This window comes from Anarhichas minor, unplaced genomic scaffold, assembly GCF_050575085.1.
Source record: "Anarhichas minor isolate MPS153535 unplaced genomic scaffold, ASM5057508v1 ptg000027l, whole genome shotgun sequence".
NCBI classification, from domain to species: domain Eukaryota; kingdom Metazoa; phylum Chordata; class Actinopteri; order Perciformes; family Anarhichadidae; genus Anarhichas; species Anarhichas minor.
This window is the reverse complement of record NW_027466473.1, coordinates 20,883,612-20,906,846: the sequence shown is the minus strand read 5'-3', so window position 1 is coordinate 20,906,846 and position 23,235 is coordinate 20,883,612. Positions and strand designations below refer to the sequence as shown.

Sequence of the window (23,235 nt, the reverse complement as noted above, 5' to 3'; positions counted from 1 at the left end):
ATAATACATAATCTGCTCTGTGGACTCTACTCCGCCTCTCTCTCTCTCCCGTCTCTCCCCCTCCCTCCACCTTACCATCTGCAGCTGACAGCTCAGACTGTGAGGTTGTCTGTTCACGTGTGTGTGTGTGTGTGTGTGTGTGTCCCTGCGTGCTGTCTATATGTGTGTGTTTGTATGGCTGTGTTGTTTTGCACTTCTTAATGCTTGGATGCATGAAGTCAGAGCGATGACAGCTAGAGAAATGGAGAGAGGTGTGTGTTCTTACTAACAGACCTCTCTGACAGCTACAGTTTTGAGCTGAAACAAATAATTGATCAGCCCGGGTTCCCAGACTTATCAGACCATTTACCTCTATACACCAGACCCAGCTCCCCAAGTAGCACTTTCCAGATACCGACAATGAAACCAAGGAGCCACCTCGTCTTTGGGACCGTGACCGTAAACCCCAGATTGATGTAGCTAGCCTGGTAACTTCTTTACATTCTGCTAGCAGCGGTGCCGCTCGGCTCCTCTTCAGAATTGAAAAGGTCCGCCTCACTCTGAACTGTCAGGGCCGGCGTTGTCACTTTTAACCTCACTTTCTCTCGCTCCAGCTTCTCAGTTGTGAGGATGTGCATCTTTTCTTCATCCCATGTGATGCTAATCTGAATATCTTTGGGTTTTTTGGAGTGTTGGTTAGACGTGTTTTACGACGTGCTGCAGCAAACAAGAGGACCATGTCTTAAATGTAAATGTTGTGGATGATTCACACAGGAAGTGATAAATGAAGTCTAGCAACAGCTGCTTTGAGAGAAAAAGGCATCTGCTGAACCTGCCGCTGTTTTTCTTTTTACCAAAGCCTTGAGCGGAATTGTAGACATGATGAGCACACAGTATATCATTTGTGGGAATAAAATCTTTAAACTATAAACCTATTTATTATCTCTGGTTGCCACTCGGGGCTGCCATTCTGTTTCACAGCCGTGTGTAGAAACGTTGCTCAATCAAGAGAGAGTCGGTGGAGACATCATCAAAATACTTTAACACTACCGCTATCAAAGAGCTGGTTTGTTTGTTTTCTGCCCCATCTGAAAAGCAAAGATAAGGTGCATTCCACAGCAGGCTCTAAAAACGAACCGCTCAGTCACATAAGATATATTCGTCACGGCTGTAAAGATGAAAGGACGACTGCGACAGCCTTCGCTGCTGCGTCACTGTAACAAATGGCGAACATGGAGCCAACACATCGGATGTATCTTTTACACCGCACAGTTCTGTCATGTTGCAGACGCTCTTTGCCCCAAGTCGCTCTCACCGATGCCTATGTACAGCGAGTCGGGACAAACTTCATAGTTGATTCTTTGTAGCTTCAATTCCCGGACGATCAAACAAAAGATCGCTGTGCAAAGGACAAAACGTTTGATTCAGAAACAATAAGCCATTTACAGTGCTATTAATATATTAATATTAATATTGTACAGTACCACTGTACATCGTATTTTTATTCCTTGTGTAGTTTCCTGCTGCAGTGTCCCAGTAACCCCTGTTTTTCCTCCTGTTTGTCCAGAAACTGGCCGTGTTGAAGGACAGTTTCCAGCTGGACTCGGGCTCCCAGCAGGAGCTGTGGGGCAGCAGTCCCTCGCTCGCCAACTCCGAGCTGTCCATCCCTCGGCTTTACTCCGACGCCGGCTCGCAGACTGACATCCCCGCTGAGGTGAGTCCCAGGCGGAAAATCAGCTTCACTTTTTTTTTTATCACCACGGAGAAAAGTAGCAGCTTTAGGAAAAGCCACAGAGAGCAAGAGAGTCTGGGCTTTAGGTCTGGACTGCAATAGTTAGCCCAACATTCAATATTGTCAGACTAGTTAAAAAAATCATTGTTCTCCACTCGAGTACACCTGCATCATCATCTTTGTGACATTTGTACCGTACTCATGAACCGTACACATGAACGTGGTTTTACTATGTTGTTTTGGTGCTAAAGTAAAGGATCTGAGCATTGGTTGATGACTTGATGCATGTTATCGTCCACCGTGTCATTGTGTTCATGTTCTGTTTGTGTTCAGTTCATGACGAGCACCAACAAACTGGCAGAGAAGGTTCGTGTGAGTCTGAAGTACGAGGAGGCCAAGAAAAGGTACGTTTCTTTGTCTGGATGGAGAGACGTTTGTTAAGATAAGGGGGGAATTCACAAGTATATAAAATAATAAAAATGAGCTCCGCCTCGACCAGCTACATCATTAAAGTGATAAACACATTAATGCATCAATGATTAATATCATATAATAATTTATGATTCTTAAATGGTCCATTATGCCCTTCACCTCCTCCTTCCCTTCCTTCCTTCCCTTTCCTTCCCCTCGCTCTCTTCAGGATCGCCACCATCGAGGTGCAGATCGCCAAACTGGACAGCGAGGCGTGGCCGGGGCTGCTCGACCCGGAGCGAGACCGCCTCATCCTCATCAACGAGAAGGAGGAGCTGCTGAAGGAGCTGCAGTACGTCAGCCCTCGCCAGCGGCTGCAGCCCAACGACGCCGAGAAGCTGGAGTCGGAGAAGAAGCGTCTGGAGAGAGACCTGCAGGCCGCCAGAGACAACCAGAGCAAGGCTCTGACTGAGAGGTGAGAGGAGAGGGGGTCTCTCTGGAGGGCCGGGACACCAAATATCAGTTACAAATACATCCATGTAAACATACACACCACAAATAATAATAACTCAAAAGAGGAGTGCAGAAAAGAAACATTCTGTCTTCGGATGAGAGCATAGCTGACATTAGCTGTCAGTAAAAACCAGTAACAGCTGGACCAGTTCCTCTGTTTTTATACTCTTACAAGATGTCTGAAGGGATGAATAACGGCGTCATGGAGAAGGTCGGCTCAGGTGATGACAGCGGTGTAACTGTGGTCGTTATTGTCTCATCTGCTGATGAAACCACTGACCTTCTACTTCTCTTTGACTCCTTTGGCCTTTAGACCTTTAGAGACGTCAAACCTCCCTCATGATTATTAAGAGTTAGAGACGAGCATGACAGTGAGCACAATGAGCAGCCTCTCCTCTCCTCTCCCGTCCTGCCCTGTCCTCTTCATTGCTTGTTTCTTCTCCCCTTCTCCTCTCCTCCATTCTCTTCTTTTCTTCTCTCATCTCCTCACCTCCGCTTGTCTCCTCTTCTCGTATCCTCTCCATATTTCTTCTCTTCTGTTTCCCCCTCTCCTCTCATCTCCTCCCCTCTGCTTGTCTCCTCTCTTCTCCTTGTATCCTCTCCTTACTTCCTCTCATTTCTTCTCCTTTCCTTTCTTCTCCTTGTCTCTTCCCCTCTCCTCTACCCTCATCTCCCCCCACTCTTCTCCTTGTCTCCTCTCTTGTCCTCTCCTCTCCTTGTTTCATTTTCTCTCCTATTGTCACCTCTCCTTGTTTTCTATCCATGTCTCCTCTCCTCTTTTCCAGACTTCTACACTTCCATGTTCTTTTCTTTCACTTATCCTCTTCACTCAGTTTTGTACCACTTTCTCTTTTCTGAAATAGCAGTAGGCAGCGAACCAGACTCGCCAAGATCCTGCACGTCTCTCCTCTCTCTCTCACCCCCTCTTTCTCTCCCCCTCCCCTCTAACAGGACGCCTGTTATTCAGCGTTCAGGTCGGACTCTACCTGAGCTCAGTCTCTCTTTGTGTCCCGTCTCCTGTTCCTGTAACCTGAGAGGCTGCAGAGCCTGGTCACAAAAAGAACCTCTTGTAGTCTGCCTACACACACACACACACACACACATACACACACACACACACACACACACAAGAAATATGCAGACACTCATGTATTCAGTGTCTGCAGGTTGTGAAGATGTCAAATGCACTGAATCAGTGTCTTTGAGTGCAGCACGGTCTTTAATTTCTTTTAGAAGTTTTAAAGTTGTCCTCACGAGGCCGTGGATGTCTTATCAGAGACGTGGTCAATAAGACCTCCACTCAGGTTTGGCAAAGCTTTGCTGTGCATTGTGTGTTGGGTTAAAATGAGAATTTCTTTTCTTCAAAAAAACAAAACAAAACCAGCAGAAGAGGGAGGCAGACGTCAGCAAAGCTCAGCATGAAAACACTCACAGAAAGTGGATCCACTTGAGTTTTAGATGTATTGACACACGGACTGAGACCTGGGACCCTACCTGGCCCAGTTTGACTGAGTATCATTTCGTGCCTTCCGTACTTGGATCCTGGGTCGGTTCCGTTTGATGCCGGCTTTTGGTGCTTGACAGTCGTCTTTGGTCAACACCAAGCTGGCATGCGAAAAAAACAGACATATGTACAATATAGAAGAACTAAAAACAAGACAGGAAACACAGTCACAAAGTCCCGTTAGCATGAGCACACACACACACACACACACACACACACACACACACACACACACACGCAGCAGCAGCAGCCTGTAACCTGATCAAAGGCTTCCCCTCTTTGGCCTGTTTCCACTCAAAACATGGATCATAGTAGCAGCTGTTAATGGACGGGGTTTCCTCCAAACAAAGCTCCTGCAAACAAACGACACCGCCGTCACCTGAACATAAAGCAGCGGCTCACAATACCCGAAACACGTCGCCGCCGTCGCCTCACCTTTCTTAACTTTCTTTTGAAGCGCTCACACCTCCAGCGTTAGCAGAGACGGAGGATTATGTTCAGTGTTTCTTTCCTAAATGTGAAGGTGACTCATGTCCAACCTGGAAGCAGCTGACAAACGATCCGATTTGTTTTCATTTCATTTTTTAAGATGATTTGAAGGCGTTACTTTCCACTTACAGGTCTGAAAAAAAACAATTAGTTTACAAATATATATATTTTTGTCATTTCAGACTGCGACTTCACTGCAAGAGGAACAAGCTGGTCAGAGAGCTGGAGGAGACGGTTCGACTGGCCTCATCGCTACATACTCAACTCAAAAGGTTTATCTCATTTCTGCTGTTAATGTCTCAAAAGATCATTTCTGTTTATTGCAACATGGATGTTGTTTTTGTAGAATTGACTATCAGTTATAAGAACACTGTACTCACCAAGTTATTTCACTGATTCAAAGCATTTCTTTACGTCATTTGGCTTAATTTACATTTGCACTTATTTTACACGGCCATTTATTTCATCCATCTTTTCTTTAGTTCAGCATATTTCTTACAAGTTCATTGAGCGTCCGATGACTTTGAAGTGAAGTGGGAGGTATTTAGCCTTTAATGACCAAACGTTTTCCTGAAGATGAAAGACATTTTGCTCCGTTCGTCTTTTTGATTTCAGTTGTGATCGCGGCACAAATCTTCATTTTGCAGCCCAACCCACATACGGCCCCAGTATTACAGTTTTTTCCCGAGATGACGCAAGGCCGTTGTAAGAAATGTACATGTTTCCTGGATTTTAGGTTCAAACGAGTATTATCTGAAGGGTTGACAGTGACGCGGATTTCGCCGTCTCCTCCTCAGGCTAGTCCCCCACCCCCCCCTCTGATTTCTGTTCTCGTCTCACGGTTCGTTCATCCCGACTGTCCTCATCGTCTGATTGACATCAAATTGTCCCCGGAGGACAGGAAGTCTTTTTCTGTCTGCGCTAACGAGCCTCCCTGCTTTAATTAGAGAGCTGTTCATGCAGACAGGGGAGGAAAGGAACTGAGAGGAGTGTAGAGGACGGAGAGAGGGGAGGAAAGGAACTGAGAGGAGTGTAGAGGACGGAGAGAGGGGAGGAAAGGAACTGAGAGGAGTGTAGAGGACAGAGAGAGGGGAGGAAAGAAACTGAGAGGAGTGTAGAGGACAGAGAGAGGGGAGGAAAGGAACTGAGAGGAGTGTAGAGGACGGAGAGAGGGGAGGAAAGGAACTGAGAGGAGTGTAGAGGACGGAGAGAGGGGAGGAAAGGAACTGAGAGGAGTGTAGAGGACAGAGAGAGGGGAGGAAAGAAACTGAGAGGAGTGTAGAGGACAGAGAGAGGGGAGGAAAGGAACTGAGAGGAGTGTAGAGGACAGAGAGTAGGGGAGGAAAGGAACTGAGAGGAGTGTAGAGGACAGAGAGTAGGGGGAAAGAAAATTACTCCACTTTCCTCCTGAAAGTAGTCCCTCAAGTCCGATATTTAAGGTGTGTTTTAGGTCCTAGATTTGGTTTGAAGCTTTCAAATTGGCAGTGAACATCTCGCCTGCTGGGCCGGGAGATGTGGAAAAAGATAACCCAAAAAATGACTGCTTCAAGGAACCTGAGACCGTAACTGTTTCTCTCTCCTGCAGCCTGTCGGCCAGCACGCTGTCCTGCTCGTCCGGCAGCAGTCGAGGCTCTCTAACGTCCAGCCGCGGGTCGCTGGCCACCACCTCCAGCCTGGGCTCCACCTCCTCCCTCAGCTTCACCGACATCTACCTGGAGCAGCCGGAGCTGGCCGACCCGGACTTCCAGAACAAGCTGGACAGCCTCCTGCAGGAGGGTCAGGGAGGCTACCGGCCCTCCAGCTCCATCACCACCATACACGAACACGAGGTGGTGACGGGCTCAGCAGAGAGGCTCGCCGAGAGGCCCGAAGGACAAGTGGGCGGGGCGGGGGGAGACGCGGTGTGTTCCACTGGAGGAGGTGCAGGAGGTGTCGGAGCGGAGTCGGGGTCGTCCAGGATCCAGGCGCTCAAACTGTCAGAAACCCCCCGCTCCATGAGCTCTTTATCCCCCCGGTCGTCGCTCTCCTCGCTGTCTCCGCCGTGCTCGCCGCTTGTCACGGAAACTACTTTCCTGTCCGGAGAGACATTCACGGGGCAGATGGGGCCCGGCGGGCTGAGCCTGGATCTGGAGCTCCACAGCAGGCTGGCAGAACTGGAGCTCAGCCTGGACTCTCAGGAGCAGCAGCGGCAGAAGGAGCACGGGGGTCCCGGGAGGCTGGAGGAGAAGCAGAACCACAACACCGCACTTGGCGAGGAGGTCAAAGGTAAACAGGAAGCCTTTCTTTGATTCTTCTTCATTCAAAATGTTCCCGCAACTCATTATATGTGCAGAAAAACAGAAAAAGAAGGGGAGACATAGAGGGGGAACAAAGTTTCTGCTGATACTACATAAAGCATCCTGGACATCCTCCACTCTTCTGGTTTTACCAGATTGTGGTACCTGGTTGTAGGGATTTGCTCCAAAACTGATTTTAAATGATGAGGTCTGACTCCTGAAGGTGTTTGATGGAGTCTTCATGGCGGTGGAAAGTCTTCCAAACGAACTACAGTACAACTCAATGTGAATGGTCATAAAACCTGTGAGTGACTCTGGGTCTCTGATCCTCAAAAGCAATCACGTCACAACTCGACAGCAATAAAAGAAATATGTTTTGCATAATGACTCAGCGGGGCTGCAGGATAACGACTCAAATGATAAAGCATGAGAATGATAATCGTGATGAATCGTCTGCAATTAGAGGAGCACCAATGAGAGAGAGAGACAGACAGACAGATAGATATGCTGGTGATGTAACACCTTTATCTCTGTAACACTAGAGTACGAAGAGACAACACTCCAACTTTATTGGAAAGAGGGACACCAGGAATCCTCCTCGTGTGTGTGTGTGTGTGTGTGTGTGTGTGTGTGTGTGTGTGTGTGTGTGTGTGTGTGTGTGTGTGTGTGTGTGTGTGTGTGTGTGTGTGTGTGTGTGTGTGTGTGTGTGTGTGTGTGTGTGTGTGTGTGTGTGTGTGTGTGTGTGTGTGTGTGTGTGTGTGTGATGAGAAATGTTACACTGTGTTAACCTGATTGCTGGTGAGAGGAGAGCTGAGGGGAGGTGTTGGATTACAGCCGTTGGGTGTTTACTTCTGCTACATTTATATATATTTAAATATATATATATACACACACGTGAGATATACAGCTCCTGTTTGCAATGTACCCATGGGAAATCAGACAGCTGTCAGTGAAGTGCATTTTGAAACTGAAGGAAACTTGATGATTCTCAGGCAAGTTCTGCAGTTAGAAGAAGTCTTTTTCTATGAATTTGCAGCACCGGTTAGTAATAGTGAATTGGTTTTTGGTTAGATGCATGAAATGAGGTCTGTGCTGAACACAAGCGTGAGTAGTAGTTTGTTTATAGCCTAATGTTGCCTACGAAAGCCAGTCGTCCCTGCAGCACTCTATTGTCTAAGATGTGTTCAGAGAAGAAGTAACATCGGCTTAACAACTGCCTCAACGAGCCGCTGTTGCAACTGAAATGAATGAAAGCTGAATCGCTGTGAGGCTCAACTGAAGTTTGATCTGCAGCTTTGAGCCCCGACGCAGCTCAACGTGACTCCACTTGTGGTTGCAGCCTCAGGTGAAAGGTGGACGTGGTGTCTGGTTTCCTTTTCACTCTCCATCTCTGCTGCTACCAGGCTTTATTTATAAGGCTGTGATCAGGTCAACAGCAACAACAGCAGACCCTTCATTTTATTCAGTGAGAACACAGCTATTTCTAGGAACGCACTACATTGGCCCAATTAAAAAATAAATACATCTAATTACATTAGAAACAAAGAAAATAAACATAACTGTCTACAGTCCTCTGCTGTCCACTGAGCTTCCTCTGTGGTTAAATATGTGCTCCTTGTTTTATGTTTTTCCAGTCCAGAGGCTCACTAGCATGCATTATGAGCAGATTCATATGATATGAGATTAAGTTATGTTTGAATTTTTGATGAAACATAGAAATGCTTCTAACCGCTGCAATGGGAAGTACCCAAGGAAGTACAATTACCATTTCAGGCCAAGGTTTTTGTGACTGACGTGCTCAAAGAATGGGCCGATTATGAGACAATGGGCCTTTGAGCACGGACATGCAAAAGACCCCGTCACCTCTCCTACATAGGAGCAAGACACACATGCTTTAGAGTTGTTTCTTTGTCTCTTTGTGGTCCGTTTGTGTGTCTTTGTAGTTGTTTTGTGTGTCTTTGTAGTTGTTTTTGAAGTTATTTTGTGGTTGTTTTGGCGCTCTTCGTTGTGCTTTTGTAGTTGCGTTGTGTCTCTTTGTAGTCATGTTGTGTCTCTTTGTGGTTGTTTTGTTTTTTGTCAAAGTTGTTGTGAGTCTCTTTGCGTCTCAGATGTTTTGGTCTTTTTTTCTTTCTCTGTGGTCATTTTAGGTCTTTTTTTGAGTGACACTTTTTTTTTAGGTGAAGGCCTGGGGGGCCCCTCAGCCTGTGGCCGGTTGCCCTGTTCGGTATTGCAAAAGTAAAGGAGGGGTCATGTCATGATGCATTCAATATTTTTCGGACACTATTTGAGCTCTATGGCCCAGAGGAATAGGAATCAGTGTGGTCTGGATACACACACGATACTTTGTCTATGATCAGTTCATTGTTTTCTTTTTCATTTGTTGACAATAAGATAAATACAGTATAGAATGTCTCGAGACTTATTAAAACAGTTAAACAGAAATGTAAATTTAGCGACATCCTCACTGTGTTTTCCTGCTTCTGTTGTCTTTAGACTCGACTCCCCAACTGCGAGGGACCGGGGCGGGGCCAAAGAAGATGGGCGTGACCTCAGCGGTGTCTGATGAGTCGGTGGCGGGTGACAGCGGTGTGTACGAGCCTTCGGAACGCAGGTACGAAGCCCCTTTTAATCGACAATACATTCTGTAAGATGATCATATAGGATGGGGACTTCACCAGCCCTGTACATCGCTTATTTGCACTCGACACATTTATTTTCCTTTTTTTTTAAAAATATTTCTTGAATTTGTATCCTCTGCATCTCAGTTATCTAATCCTTATTTTTTTAACACAAGCCTTTAGCACAATATCAGAAGTTTACTACGAAGCATTTCACCTTAAATGCTACTTGTGTATGTGACAAATACACCTTTGAAATCCTGGATGTAGTTCCACTTTCTGTGAAGTTGTAAGACCTCACACTTAAAGACTTACATCTACGATACCTTTATGGTGTCATTACATTGCTTTTACACAGCATTAAAAAATAATAATTTGAAGTCCCCCCCCGTCAGTTTCAGTTTACATGATATTTGACGCAGAAGTATGCATGTCTGGGTGGTTGTCTCCTCCAGGCCGGGCCTCCCTGCTGACCTCCTCCTCAGCTCCTACGAGGAGAGGTTGGTGCTCAGCTGCTCTCAAGTGCAGCTCGGCTTCCGCTACGAGTCCAGAGACCAACGCTTCACCATCTACGTCATGCAGCTGTCCAACTGCAGCGCCCTCTGTCTGCCGGCTGACCTAAAAATGTACGGCCCTTGTTTTTACCTCTTGTTTATTAGACGATGCTTGCTTAGGGAGTAGTTTAGGTGTATATGTACAAAAACAATAAATTGGAAGTAGACACAGTTTACATATTCAGATCAAACAAAAGACGAGACACAGTTACAGTAAATACTGCTTGTGCTGAGAACACAGAGACAGGTAGAGGAAAGAGCGTTTACTTTTGTTGGTTGCAGCCTCGCATGTGTAATGCCTCCGTAGACTCTGTTTGCTCATGCATGTGTGTGGCTGGGGGGGGTTCTCTGTATGTTTACATGGGAAGAACATCATTCGTATCAGGAAACTGATACGAATGATCAAAAATATTATTACGAAAATATTCGTGGAGTATTTATTTTCGTTCGCCATGTAAACAGCTTTGTGAATATAAGCGAAGACTGGTGCGAGTTTTACTCCGACAGACTTAATTAATAGCATCCGTTTCTATGCAGATGATACGATCTCGCTCCTGTTTGTCCTGCAGGTATGTGCGCTCTGCGGTGCTGCCCTGCGTGGAAACTACGCGCTGCCTCTTCCGAACACGCGGCTCTCTGCCTCAGGACGTCGTGGAGGTCAACGAGGTGTTCAGCATGCAGATATCCCACAGTGCATTGCGGCAGAAGACGCTGAGGGTCGACGTCTGCAACACCAGCAAGTCGGGCCATGAACAGTGTCTGGTTAGTGATACTGATTTAAAATGCAGAAACAAAAGACAAAGGAAAGAAGCACGATTCAAACACTGAGGCAGTTTTCAGAGTGCTTTAGATTCAATTCAACTTTAAAAAATAAGTTGTCTTTCAAAGGAACAAAGGAAAGTACTTCACTTAAAACAAATTATGAAATATCAGGACTCCAAGTGAAGGGTGTCCTGGAAAATAAATGGTCAGGAACCATAAAGTACATTTTTTAAAGCGTTCCATGGGGTTTTATTTATTCCACGCATCACTTTTAATTATGATTAACAATTCACATTTTATAATTAGGTTGGCCAGCGTTTACTTTAGGACAGTTGAAACTGTATATTTTGGGACAGTGGAGAAATCAAACACTATCTAAAAAGCCAAAATGGCAGAATTTTCTGAACAGACACGATGAGCTGCGATGCTCCAGATATTTCTGTCTTCTTAACTTTAACGTGATCTACCTTACCTTTTCTCCTCCTCCCCCCCTGCAGGCCGGGGCCCAGATCAGCCTGGCCGACGTCAGCTGCTCAGAGGAGAGATGCACCAAGTGGTACAATCTGCTGAGTCGGTCCTTCATGCGCGAGATCAACAAGGACAAAGAGAGCAGACCAGTCGGCGGCTCTGATAGGGTACATTAAACCAGAGTGACATTTAACAATGAGATTTGACACTGACCTGTGTTGTTAAAAGCTAATTGAATGAAAGCTTTTCTATTTTTAGTCCGGTAGTTTGCGTTAAACAGGAAATGTGTGAAAAGCATAGAATACTGCTACATGTCTGCAATGGTCAGTATGAACACATTTTTGGGGTGAAGGATATGATGAGTGTGAGAAAATGCAGAAAACGTCGTGACAATAAAAGCAAACGATTACTTGTTTTGCTGTTACTGAAAGACGTTAACAGCTTATAATACAGTCGGATAACGACACTTTCAGATAACGACACATCGGATGTTTGGTCCTGACGTGCTTCTGTTTTCAGACTCGTGTTTCCAGCAGCGACCGAGTCGGAGCTCCGGAGGACGATGAGTGGTGAGTGTTCCCTCTCCAACATCTATTTTATTCTATTATTTATTCCCTTCTTCACTCATATTTGTGACCATGCATTCTCCTCTGTCTTTATTTTTATTCCATCTCACTTTTTTTAACAGTTCTCCATTTATTTAACCGTACATTTCTAGATGTCCATGTGAGGGCATCATCTAACTGCATGTTAAAGGGATAGTTTCGCTGTTTTGTAGTGTGTTTTAAAAAAAAATCCATAGTCAGCGTATTCTCTACAGGAGATGGAGGATGGCTCTCCTGTCTGTTTCTCCCAGATTTGGTTTGTTAAACTCATATTTTTATACTGAAAGACGATGTGTAACGCTTCACTGAGCAGAAGCAGTCGGTTACCAGGTGCGTGTTTGTGGAGTGACGAAACACACACAGGTTTAGACAGTAAATAAAGCTGCTTGAATTTCGGAGACACTCCATGACCTACGACCACCACCACGGTGTCCTCTCAACACAACACCTGTCTCCTTCCACAGGAAGGAAGGAAATAGACCACCTAGTATTTTGTTTCAATCACTTTTCACTTGCAACTTCTCTCACTCACTGTATCTGTTTACTATAGTGTATTTATATACACATACTATATACTATTTGAGTTTTGCTCGTTCACTCTTTACTCTGAGAAATATAAAAACGTACTTCTACGAAACCCCCACTTTTTTTGTTTCTTTTCTTTTTAATTTCTTTCCGTTAAAATACACACACACACATCCATCCCTCCACATATAGCAGCTTGAACATATTATACAGATTGAAGGAGCGGTAGGAAATAGAAAAGACAGTACCTCATATAATTACTGCAATCATAAATACTCCATGATTTATTAATGTTCACGTAAATAAGCGTAGAAATGGAAATTACACTCAGACTATTTTTAGTAAATAAATAAAACCCTTTGTCATTCAACAAACACAGTTGTTAAATGATAAATGCTGCCACTCACGAACTTCACTTCCATAAAATATAGGCTCAAATTGGCATAATTATAATTTGAATCAGACATTTTCTAACAGCATCTCTGTTGTTGATCGTCAGGCACGGCGACCCTCTGGACATGTTTGATGACGAGGAAGGAAACGGCGTGGAGGGAGTGGGACCTCTGGAGGAAGAGGACGGGTTTTATCCTGACAGCAGCCGATGGGAAGCCGAGGAGGAGGAGGAGGAGGAGGAGGAGGAGGAGGAAGAAGAAGAAGAAGAAGAGGAAAAGGAAAAGGTGACCAAACCTCCAACAGCAGCAGCAGCCATCACAGAAAAGGTAACTTTTGGGATTTCAAGCACAGAGGGGAATTTCAACACCCACTTGAGCAGGAAATGGACGAGTAGCTCTTTCCATTGTCACGTATTCTTCTTCTTTGTCTTCTTTTTTTGTCTTTTCTCATCTCAACTCAGACATTCAGTTGTCTTTGACGAAATCAATGTAAACGTTTTATGTCTAAATTCAAACCTCTATTGGTTTTTGATGTTTTGTTCTGTCTTCTTATAGGTTGTTGAAGTTTCTCTTTCATATTTCTTCAAGAGTTGAAGTCATTTTTCATTCTACCAGACATTAAAAAAGCTCCACCAACTATCCGTAAAACATTTTGAGGCTCCGTTCTCTTGATCTGTCGGCGTCTTCTCCTTATTATCGCCGTGTGCTCTTGTCTAGGTGAACAAGGAGACGAGCATGGACAATTTGTTGCCGTCCCACCACTCCTCGGTAGTTCGACCCAAGGAACGCCGCCCGGACGTCCACCAGCAGAACCCCTTCATGAGGGGGAACACCATCATCCGCTCCAAGACCTTCTCCCCTGGACCTCAGAGCCAGTACATCTGCAGGGTGAGTGAAGCTGGTGTCAGCAGCAAAGAAATACCACAATACAATGAAATATCAGCACACATCAGACCTTAAAACTCTGTCCTGATAACTCTGATGAATAAAATAAGAGTACAGTTGCGTTCATGAACTAAAATGTCTTTCTAGATTAACCGCAGTGACAGCGACAGCTCCACCCTCTCCAAGAAGTCTCCGTTTGTCCGCAACGCTTCGGAGAGACGCAGCATGCGCATGAAGAAGGTAAAACCTAAAAACTTTCTCTCTCTGGAAATAAAAATACTCGTGTGTTTTCAGATGGTCGCTGTGTCAGGTTAGGGGACGACCGTGACATGACGACACTACGCTAGAGATTTTTTTTTTGTAGCTTTCCTTTTATGGAAACTTTACATTCAATTGTATGTTCACAATTAAACATTGACTTTTAGATCACACCAAACTGCACCAAGTTACCAGACCGTCTCTCTCTCAAATAAGCCTCAAAGGTGTCATAAATGTTTTTTAAGGTTGTTCCTCCACTGCGTGTTTTGGGCTAGGTGTTAGAAATTGCTCGCTTTAGGTCTTCTTCACTCACTCAGGTGACATGATGTGTGTCTGTGACGTTACTGTCTGTGCTGCTGTGTGCGCAACGTAAAACCATCATGCAGCACATTTATGTAAATCTGAGCTCATTTTTGTACGTGAAGTCCCGGATCAATTAGGAGAGACTCGTTAAAAAAAAAAAATATTCTCACACAACGTTCAAATATGATAGCCGCTGGAATCAGCGTTTTCTCGCTCTATGAACATTTTTATGATCTCCGAAGTCTCTTAAATGTGTCTGCAGCTTTTAAATTAGATTTTTTTAACCTTTCAACAGAAAAATGTTCTTCGTCTCACTCATAATCGTACCTTTGTGTACTATTTTTCTTAACATAGTTGCACAGCGCTTAGACAAAGTAGAAAAGAAACCGTGACATTACAGTAACATTATTTCATGTCATCAATATATATATATACATATACTGTACACATAACATGAACTGGAGCTTCAAACCTGAGCTTAAATGACCACATTTGTGGCTGTTTGTTGAGTCAAAGATGTCTCAGTGATTGGACTTCTGCCCCTCTGTGTTCTGCTGTATATTTGCCGTCACCTCCCTGCTTCTCGAGCTCTTGACAGTTTAATAGTGAAGTCAAACCTGCAGGTTTACCGGCGTCCACATTAACTGCCGCCTCCTTTCTCCAGAGAGAGGGAGACGGAGAGCCTATTTGCATTTTTCGTGTCTCAAAGCCGCCAGACGACTCCCGGTGAAGTGACTCTTAATATTTAATAACCGTCTGAATGTTTAATGCAGCTTTGACATTTGCCAGCTTCTATTAGTTTAGAGGCAGGCAGCAAAATCTCTGTGTCCCTGCTGGCGCTCAGCAGCAGACAGAAATCCACAAGCGTGCATCCCGTGTCGGTGACAGTGTTTGCAAATAATTGCACAGTTCCTGTACACTCTAAATACGTCGATGTCTTCATCTGTTAAGGTAACAGCCTTTGGGCTTTCATGTTTAGCTATTTGTTATGTATATGTATTCAAATATAACATTTCTGTTATATTTAGCTTATGTCACTGCTAGTTAACAGTGGTGAGTTTAGAGAGTAATGAAATTAGAGAAGAGGGGTGTTGTCTTTTCTCTCACAGGCTGCCTCAGAGATGGATTTTAAAAGTTGTTTTTCAATATTTAAGCCTTTATTAGTGACCAACAAGCTTAAATATGAAATATCTTTTGGTTCCGGTTGTGTCTGCAGCACCTAACTGTATTCCCCTCTGTCCTCCCTTCAGCCTCCTATGCAGGTTAAAGGTCTGGACGGTCTGCTGCGGACGTCCATGGACCTGGAGATGGACCTCCAGGTGTCCCGGACGCGGCAGACCCGGCTGGCGCAGGAGCTGCGGGTGCTGCGGGAGCTGAAGACGCAGCTGGAGAAGGCGAGGCTGCAGGGCCAGAGAGAGCTGCCGGCCTGGGTCCAAGAAGACGAACGCTTCCGCATCCTCCTCAAGCAGGCGGAGAAACAGGTGAGTGACCGTCCTAGAACAAGTTCAGGTCCGATTACCAATGCATCCAGGTGTGCACAGGTGTTCCTATCACAAGCTTTAGTTCTCTGGAGGGCACTTTTCTTTGCGTTAGTAAATGAAGGAGAGCAGAGTTCAGTATCGCTGACACCTCCTTGTGCCCCATGTCCCGTTCAGACTCGTGAGGAGCAGCTGCAGGAGAAGCGGGTGGAGAAGATGATGAGGACAGCAGCCAAGGAGGTCCACAAGATCCGGGGCCGGAGCCGCAAAGAGGTCCCCGAGGTCCAGACCTTCAGGTGGGAGAACCGGCAGAGCAGGGTTCTGAAATATGACACTCGGTTGCATGTCTCTAGATAAGAGCACCACCAGACTACCCAGGATGAGAATGCATGAAATGTGTTCAGCACAGTATGTGTGAAAAAAGAGACACAGTCACGCACTCACCCACTCCCTCGCCTGCTTCGTGAATAACATCTTTTTAGAGGTTGCATTTCAGACGGGAAGAGGCAGAGGAAGGAATTTGATGAATGCTGTGAGAATATCTTCCTCACAGAAATGTACAGTCGAGTGAGACAAACGACAAACACAGAAATGTATTGTGTCATAACTTCATATGACATATTTATCTGTAATCTGGCGCCAACATGCAGATACATTCTCAAATACAAGGAGGGATGGTTTTCCACTCTGGGATGTGTACATGATTAGCAACAGCTTTGTATGCATCAGACACTGCAGTGCTCCACAACACGGCAGCAATGCCCCCAGTTGGAAACCAGGTAAATAGCACATATTTGTCATGAGAATCTGTCTCAATCTGATGGGAAATAGTAAAAACTACAACTTTGAAGCCAGGACTTTAGATTCAAATTCTGAAACAGCATGATTTTATGCTGTAATGGCCCAAAAATTGTGGTTTTAATGTGTTTCAATGGGAACATAGTTTGTGTTTTTATGCTGCATCCTTGCCAAAATTCAAAGCATTAACACAGCCGAAAACGTCCCTCGTGATAGTGCATAAAGAAGAAATATACAGCATTTTTACTTTCGCATTAAATGTCGGAATAAACATCTCATTCTACTACTTTAACCATAAAGTTAGTAACATTGTTCAACTGCTTCCTGTGTGATTTCAGAGAGAAGATGGCGTTCTTCACACGGGCAAAGAGCAGCATCCCCGACCTGCCGGCTGACGACGTGTAGAGAAGCATTTCAAAGTATTTCCCTCCTCGAGTCTTGACCTGCTGTTCCCATATGAAATGAAGCAAACGATTGGCGGTGTTATGAAGAATTTTAGAAATGAACAATATGTTTAGTCGAGAAAAACACTCAAAACCGTGAAGAAACACGTTTTTAAAGTGCTCAGCGTTTCTAATGTGGATAGTCTTTGTTTGTAAATTAGTGATAGCACTGCTAGAGCTTTCTTTTTTTATTATTATTATTTCACTTTCTCTTCCACTTTGTGTTTCTGTTACTAACAGGCTGTTTCTAGGCTCTTAGGTGTGTAAAATCATTCCAGCACAAAGTCACACAGCTACACGTGTGCATACAAAGAGTTTTGTACTAAAATGACACATTTGGATATATATATATATATATATATATATATATATATATATATATATATATATATATATAGCACAAAACAATGGTACTGAAGCAAAATGAGCAACTTAAGCTGATGATAAAACAAGAATAATTATCAAAGTTAAGAGATGTTTAATATTGCCGTTCAAGTAATGTGTGTGTGTTTTTTAGAGCGTTTAAAAAACTTTATACGCAGACAAACATAAGCACACCTGAAGCTTGTCTGATGTGCACAATATTGACGGCACAGATGGTTCATCATCATCATCATCATCATGCCTTCTGTTTGAGCCTCGTTAGCTAAACGATATGACAGCAAGAGAGGAGAACTGGATTATTTCTTTGCATTACAAACATTGTTGAATGAACTGGATCGGATGAATCAAGAGGTGAGATTCTTCTCGCTTCAGGTCAAACGTAAAATAAAGTCATGATGATTGTCTCTCACCAGTCACACACACAGACACACAGTGTAGAAACGACACTAACTCTCACTAACTCTCAGGTAGATGATCGGGTAGTCTGCACTTTAAGTAACTTGAGATAAAAGTAACAAGAAAAAAGAGACTTGATGTGGGTTTTTGGATAATTAAAAGGAAATCCAAAAACCTTTGCCTCGAACGCGCTGGAATGATTGTTGATTGTCGAAGCACACGAAGATTGTCGAAACACACACACACACACACACACACACACACACACACACACATTTTTGATGACTGAACTAAAACGTAGTTTTAATGTCAGACTTCCCTTCCCTCTGTTTCCGCTCTGAACTGGATGTTTTGGATACATATCTCATGTCTCTTAGAACTGGATGCTCTGCAGCTGGATCTCTGTTGTATTAGCATGGTGCCCCAGCAAAACTGAATGCATCTGTCTTCTGATCAAGTCTTTAAGGCTGCACTCATCGATACCTTTATATTAACCAGTTCAAATGACTACGTGTTGTTGTGCTGCCCCCTAGTGGCCAACTAAATGAATTACCGCATTTTACAATCCTTCATTTTTTGTCCCCCGATGCCACAATTAAAAACAAAAACAGTCCTGCAGGCTGCAACCAATCACACAAAAAGTATGTCCCTGAGATCAAATACCTGAAATCAAAGCACCAATGTTCTGTTTCTGGTCGTTAGACCCTTCTAGTGAATGTGGACATAACGTTTTTAAAAGATTTCTTAAATTCTCAGACTGCAATTGAAGTTTGAGGAATGCATCAATGTTTAACCTCTAAAAGTCATCGTAAGCAACATGAATAAACTAATACTTGTGCAGTCAAACACATATTTTCACAACTACCTTTACATAACTGAGCACTGGTTTGGATATCGGAGGAGAACGTGTATTTCACTGTATCTGTATCTTCAGAGTAACTGTTCGTTCTCCCGCTACGTGATTTCCATTCAGCTCAGTGAAGACTTCCGGATGTCTGACTTTGTTTCCACAGCAACCTGAGTTATAAATCAGCAGCAGACCTCGACTCTGAAACATCTCGCTGACTCTTTGTGTTTGTACCTGGATGTTGAGCAGCTGTTGTGCAAGTTGTCCTTTGTTTTTATTTTAAAGTAAAACATTTCTTTGGTGATTTACCTCATGCTTCTAAACTTAATTTTTTACAATCCTCCTTTAATATTGATGATGACCGACTTTCCCATCAGAGAAGATACGCAGAGGCCAAATTAAACCACCACAGGAGTAGGAAATAGACCAGAATGCATTGCAGCAACATGACGGTTTTAGTTTTCAATAAGAACTGGAAAAGCGTTCTCATTACTTTGCTTACTACCTCATTTTTATGACCAGTTTCTTAACGGACTAAATGAATATATATATATATATATATATATATCTCACACATCACTACATGGGAGATTAACAACTTAAGGCGGCACTATTTTCTGGCTGAAATCATTATCACCTCTGATCAAGAGAAAACACAAAAATATGAAAAACGGATCAAACTAAACTATACAAAAAAGGACTGCTAAAAGGCATTCTAGGAAATGTAGTAAACGACTAACTGAAGTCGAGGAAAAGGAGGAAGAAGAAAATTGCATCCATGGGACACTAAATAATTGGATAAAACATGGATTTTTACTTGTATAAAAGGGACAAAACCTGATGTCCTCCCAACATTTTCTCAAAGCTGATGTATAATTGTGAAGTTTAGGGTCTTAACATGGACTCCAGGTCCCTCACCTGTGACGTTTCTCCTGTTTCGAGTCATAGTCACAGATGTCTTATTAGACAAAATAAATCACAGATTGTTTCAGACATGCCGAGGTCATCATCAGGAGTTTCCCTTCTTGCTGGGTCACCATGCTAATCTTGTGTTTCCGGTACGTTGGGCGCTTTGGATAAAACCCTTCACAGAATCATGTTTCCATTCCCAACAAGAATGTAGCTGACAAAAAGAACAACCTCTGTGCAGAAGAGTTTTGAACTGTAGATCAGATCCAGTGGAGAGTCAACCTGTGGCTTTTTGTTGGCCTGTGTAGTTCATGCGTTGCCTTCAGTGTGTGTATGTTTAAGACCTGTCTCCACTCTGTTCCTTGTTTCCTCTTACGTCACCCTTCAATCCTTCAGTGGTCTCCAAAAAGTCCCAAAATATAAATACTGTAAATGTTTTAAATCCACAAAAATACTCACAACACATTGAAGTAGAAGTAGGAATATATTGCACAAGTGTTTATAAGAATGATAAATATCACACAGATACAGAAAGAATCCAACAACACAACAGCTGTTCTACACTAGACAAAGAAAAAGGGAGGAAACTCGATGTGAACTGAATCCAATGCTGTGAGGACGTTCACTCTGAGGCTGCGTTCACACTGCTGGAACGAACCGTTTTATTCTCATATCGGTCTGAGCAGTCACATTTCTGAACTAATCGATGTACAATAGATCAATACCAAAGATTTAGCACCCAATACTCACGTAAAACTACGCAAACGGGAATGTAGGCTGCAGGTGTCTTCACCTTTAACTATGACCTCAGTAGTAAACAAACCGTATAATTGAACTTACACATTTCCAACAATTCATTCATCAAAACCTGAACATCATAAACGTTTTAAAGTTAGAATTCATGGCTGACCTGCTGTGTTGAGTTTTGGTAGATTGTACAAGTGTCCTATAATGAAGTGGACATAATTATATTCTAACATCTGGCCACAGACGGCAGATGACAACGAGCCCTGTAGACTAACTCTGGCTCATTTCCTGTTTTATTGTTTCAGTTAATTAATGAGAATCGTCCGATAGATTTTAATTAAATGTGTTAAGACTTCTTCGTCTGAGCCGTCTCTCTTAATCTGCTTTTAAACACAATCGGGTGAGTTTGAGGTCAGTGTAGATAATTCTGCATCCTGAAGGGTTGATCTGATTTAATGCAAAGTTTATTTATAGCTTTGTCAACAACTTGCACAGGCGTGTCGTTTCCCCTTAATATACAGTGTCCGAACACACCTGAACTCCTCACTGTGTCTCCACTGAATCGCTCCATCGTCACGACAAACTTTGAGCAACATCAAAGTCGTGTGAATTGCGATCCGACTGTTCAGACTGAGCAGAGCACATCTGGTTTCCTCCCGCAGTGTGAATGCAGCTCTGAAAGGTTGAACACTGTGACATTAATGAAAGCCTTTGCAGCTGTGTGAGAGAGTGTGCCTTTTGGAAAGCAACACGGAAACTATTCTTTCTTTTCCTTCTTTTCTTTCTTTATTGTCCAAACATGGCCGCCATTATGTGATCTTAAAAGAAGCTGGAAATGTAGAGAAACGTTTGCATTGATTTTTACGAATGTAAACAGTTTGTTTGTTGTTTTTCCTCTGCTGTAGAGCGAGTAGTTTTAAAGAATAGGACTCTCTGTGTAGGAACCGTCTGTTTTTAAGTCCATTGATCTTTGTCATGATCGACCGAATGTTGTTTAACCGCGAAATCAAAAAACAATAAAAAGACTCATTTATATATATATCAACATCTGGATGAAGGAATGTAGGTTTTTGTTACAAGAAATCACGATCATTCAGAGAAAAACAAATGCTGTTAGTCACAAATAATTATTTTTTCATCATGTAGGTTGTGATATAATTCTTGTTTTTTTGAAGTTCAAGTGCATTTTTTTTCCCCTCCCTCATTTGATTATTATTTTCCCCTCATTAATCTGTTTGTGTTACGACTGGTGATGTGTATGGAGGCGGCTATGAGAAACATACAGCATGTATTTATTGCACTTTGTGATTTGGGTGTGCTTTTCCTGTTTTTCTTTGTATCGCGAGAGTCCCGAAAAGCTGTGAATTTTATTCTCAGACACTGTACTATCGACCAGATTTGTAAATATTTCACCAGCACAAAAAAAAACCAACCAAACAATATGTTTTGTAGTTTCACAACAAATAAAAAAAAGTTCTTCTCTTCTATTTTTGTGTTCAAAATTACTTTTTGTACTTTTTTTATTCTTTACATTTTATTTAATATTTTCCTTTTAAGATTTACTCTCTGAAAACAGTACATCAAGGTGAGTGTTGGCATACATGCAACATTCTGTATCGTAATCAAACAAGAAGCTAATGTCATACATCTAGATCTTATTAGTGAGTGCTAATTAAATGTTGTCTCTAGCCACTAGATCATTTACTTAAGTAAAAGTACCAACATTTCAATGTAAAAGTACCATATTACAAGTAAAGTCTTGCATTCAAAATCCTACTTCGTATTACTATTTACAAACTATACTTTCTTACAATATTCTTTTTTATATACAGTTTATTTATCACAAGATAAATATAAGGGGTCCTGCTTTTTTTTGTAAGGTGCCGCGGGACCGCATAGGTTATCATTACATTACAGTCATTTAGCAGACGCTTTTATCCAAAGCGACTTACAATTCAGATTCTATCACATTTCTACACCGTATACGCTACGGGAGCAATTTTGGGGTTAAGTGTCTTGCTCAAGGACACATCGACATGCGACTAGCAGAGCCGGAGCCGGGGATCGAACCGCCGACCCTCTGATTGAAGGATGGCCTTGCTATCCACTTAACAACAGTCGCCCCACCGATCAATTATCAATTGAAGACACCAGAGATATTACTGTTCTCCATGAGACGCTCAGTTACAATATAGCTTCCCACCACCTGGTGGCGGTAATGCGTCAGTCAGTTGTTTAACAAGCTACAATAAGCAGAAGAAGACACTCAGCTAGCCGCTATCCCAGGCATGGGCAAACTACGGCCGTTGGGCTTTTTAATCCGGCCCGTCAAATATTGGTACAAAATTGTCCAAATAATAAAGACTAGAGCTGGGCAGTATACCGGTTTTAATTTCCCGTATGATATGAATTCTTCACACAGGATGAACAAAGACAGACCGGAGTAGTGTTACATCAGTGTTACATCATTTAATGAATCATAAACATATGATTTAACCACTAGAGGGCAGCATTGTTACATCATTGAATGAATCATAAACATTACATGATTTAACCACTAGAGGGCAGCAGTGTTAAATCATTTAATGAATCATAAACATTACACGATTTAACCACTAGAGGGCAGCAGTGTTAAATCATTTAATGAGTAATAAACATTACATGATTTAACCACTAGAGGGCAGCAGTGTTACATCATTTAATGAATCATCAACATTACATGATTTAACCACTAGAGGGCAGCGGTGTTAAATCATTTAATGAATCATAAACATTACATGATTTAACCACTAGAGGGCAGCAGTGTTAAATAATTTAATGAATCATAAACATTACACGATTTAACCACTAGAGGGCAGCAGTGTTAAATCATTTAATGAATCATAACATTACATGATTTAACCACTAGAGGGCAGCAGTGTTACATCATTTAATGAATCATAAACATTACACAATTTAA

The 23,235-nt window shown here is 42.9% G+C and overlaps 1 protein-coding gene and 1 long non-coding RNA gene across 4 annotated transcripts in view; one reads left to right on the top strand and one right to left on the bottom strand.

Annotated features, from left to right (window-relative positions):
* wwc1 (WW and C2 domain containing 1) overlaps nt 1-21,763 on the top strand; it is a 43,946-nt gene extending 22,183 nt beyond the window's left edge. Inside the window, exons 7-22 of the mRNA XM_076101388.1 lie at nt 1,547-1,693; nt 2,045-2,115; nt 2,352-2,597; nt 4,811-4,900; nt 6,214-6,893; nt 9,398-9,515; nt 9,978-10,148; nt 10,646-10,838; nt 11,336-11,473; nt 11,826-11,875; nt 12,936-13,155; nt 13,546-13,716; nt 13,861-13,953; nt 15,525-15,755; nt 15,930-16,048; nt 16,889-21,763. Of these exons, the coding sequence (XP_075957503.1) occupies nt 1,547-1,693; nt 2,045-2,115; nt 2,352-2,597; nt 4,811-4,900; nt 6,214-6,893; nt 9,398-9,515; nt 9,978-10,148; nt 10,646-10,838; nt 11,336-11,473; nt 11,826-11,875; nt 12,936-13,155; nt 13,546-13,716; nt 13,861-13,953; nt 15,525-15,755; nt 15,930-16,048; nt 16,889-16,955 (2,805 nt within the window). The 3' untranslated portion in view covers nt 16,956-21,763. The remainder of the gene's footprint in view (nt 1-1,546; nt 1,694-2,044; nt 2,116-2,351; nt 2,598-4,810; nt 4,901-6,213; nt 6,894-9,397; nt 9,516-9,977; nt 10,149-10,645; nt 10,839-11,335; nt 11,474-11,825; nt 11,876-12,935; nt 13,156-13,545; nt 13,717-13,860; nt 13,954-15,524; nt 15,756-15,929; nt 16,049-16,888) is intronic.
* LOC142959885 (uncharacterized) lies at nt 931-10,044 on the bottom strand. Of its 3 annotated transcripts, none has more exons than XR_012956258.1 (4): nt 9,929-10,044; nt 9,370-9,526; nt 2,303-6,844; nt 931-2,129 (listed from the first exon to the last, which is right to left on the bottom strand). It is a non-coding gene; the product is annotated as an uncharacterized LOC142959885 (long non-coding RNA). The 3 variants fall into 3 exon arrangements; XR_012956259.1 differs by lacking the exon at nt 931-2,129 and having other exon boundaries at nt 2,137-4,240; nt 4,575-6,844; XR_012956257.1 differs by lacking the exon at nt 931-2,129 and having other exon boundaries at nt 2,137-6,844.
* Nucleotides 21,764-23,235: the final 1,472 nt, after the last annotated feature.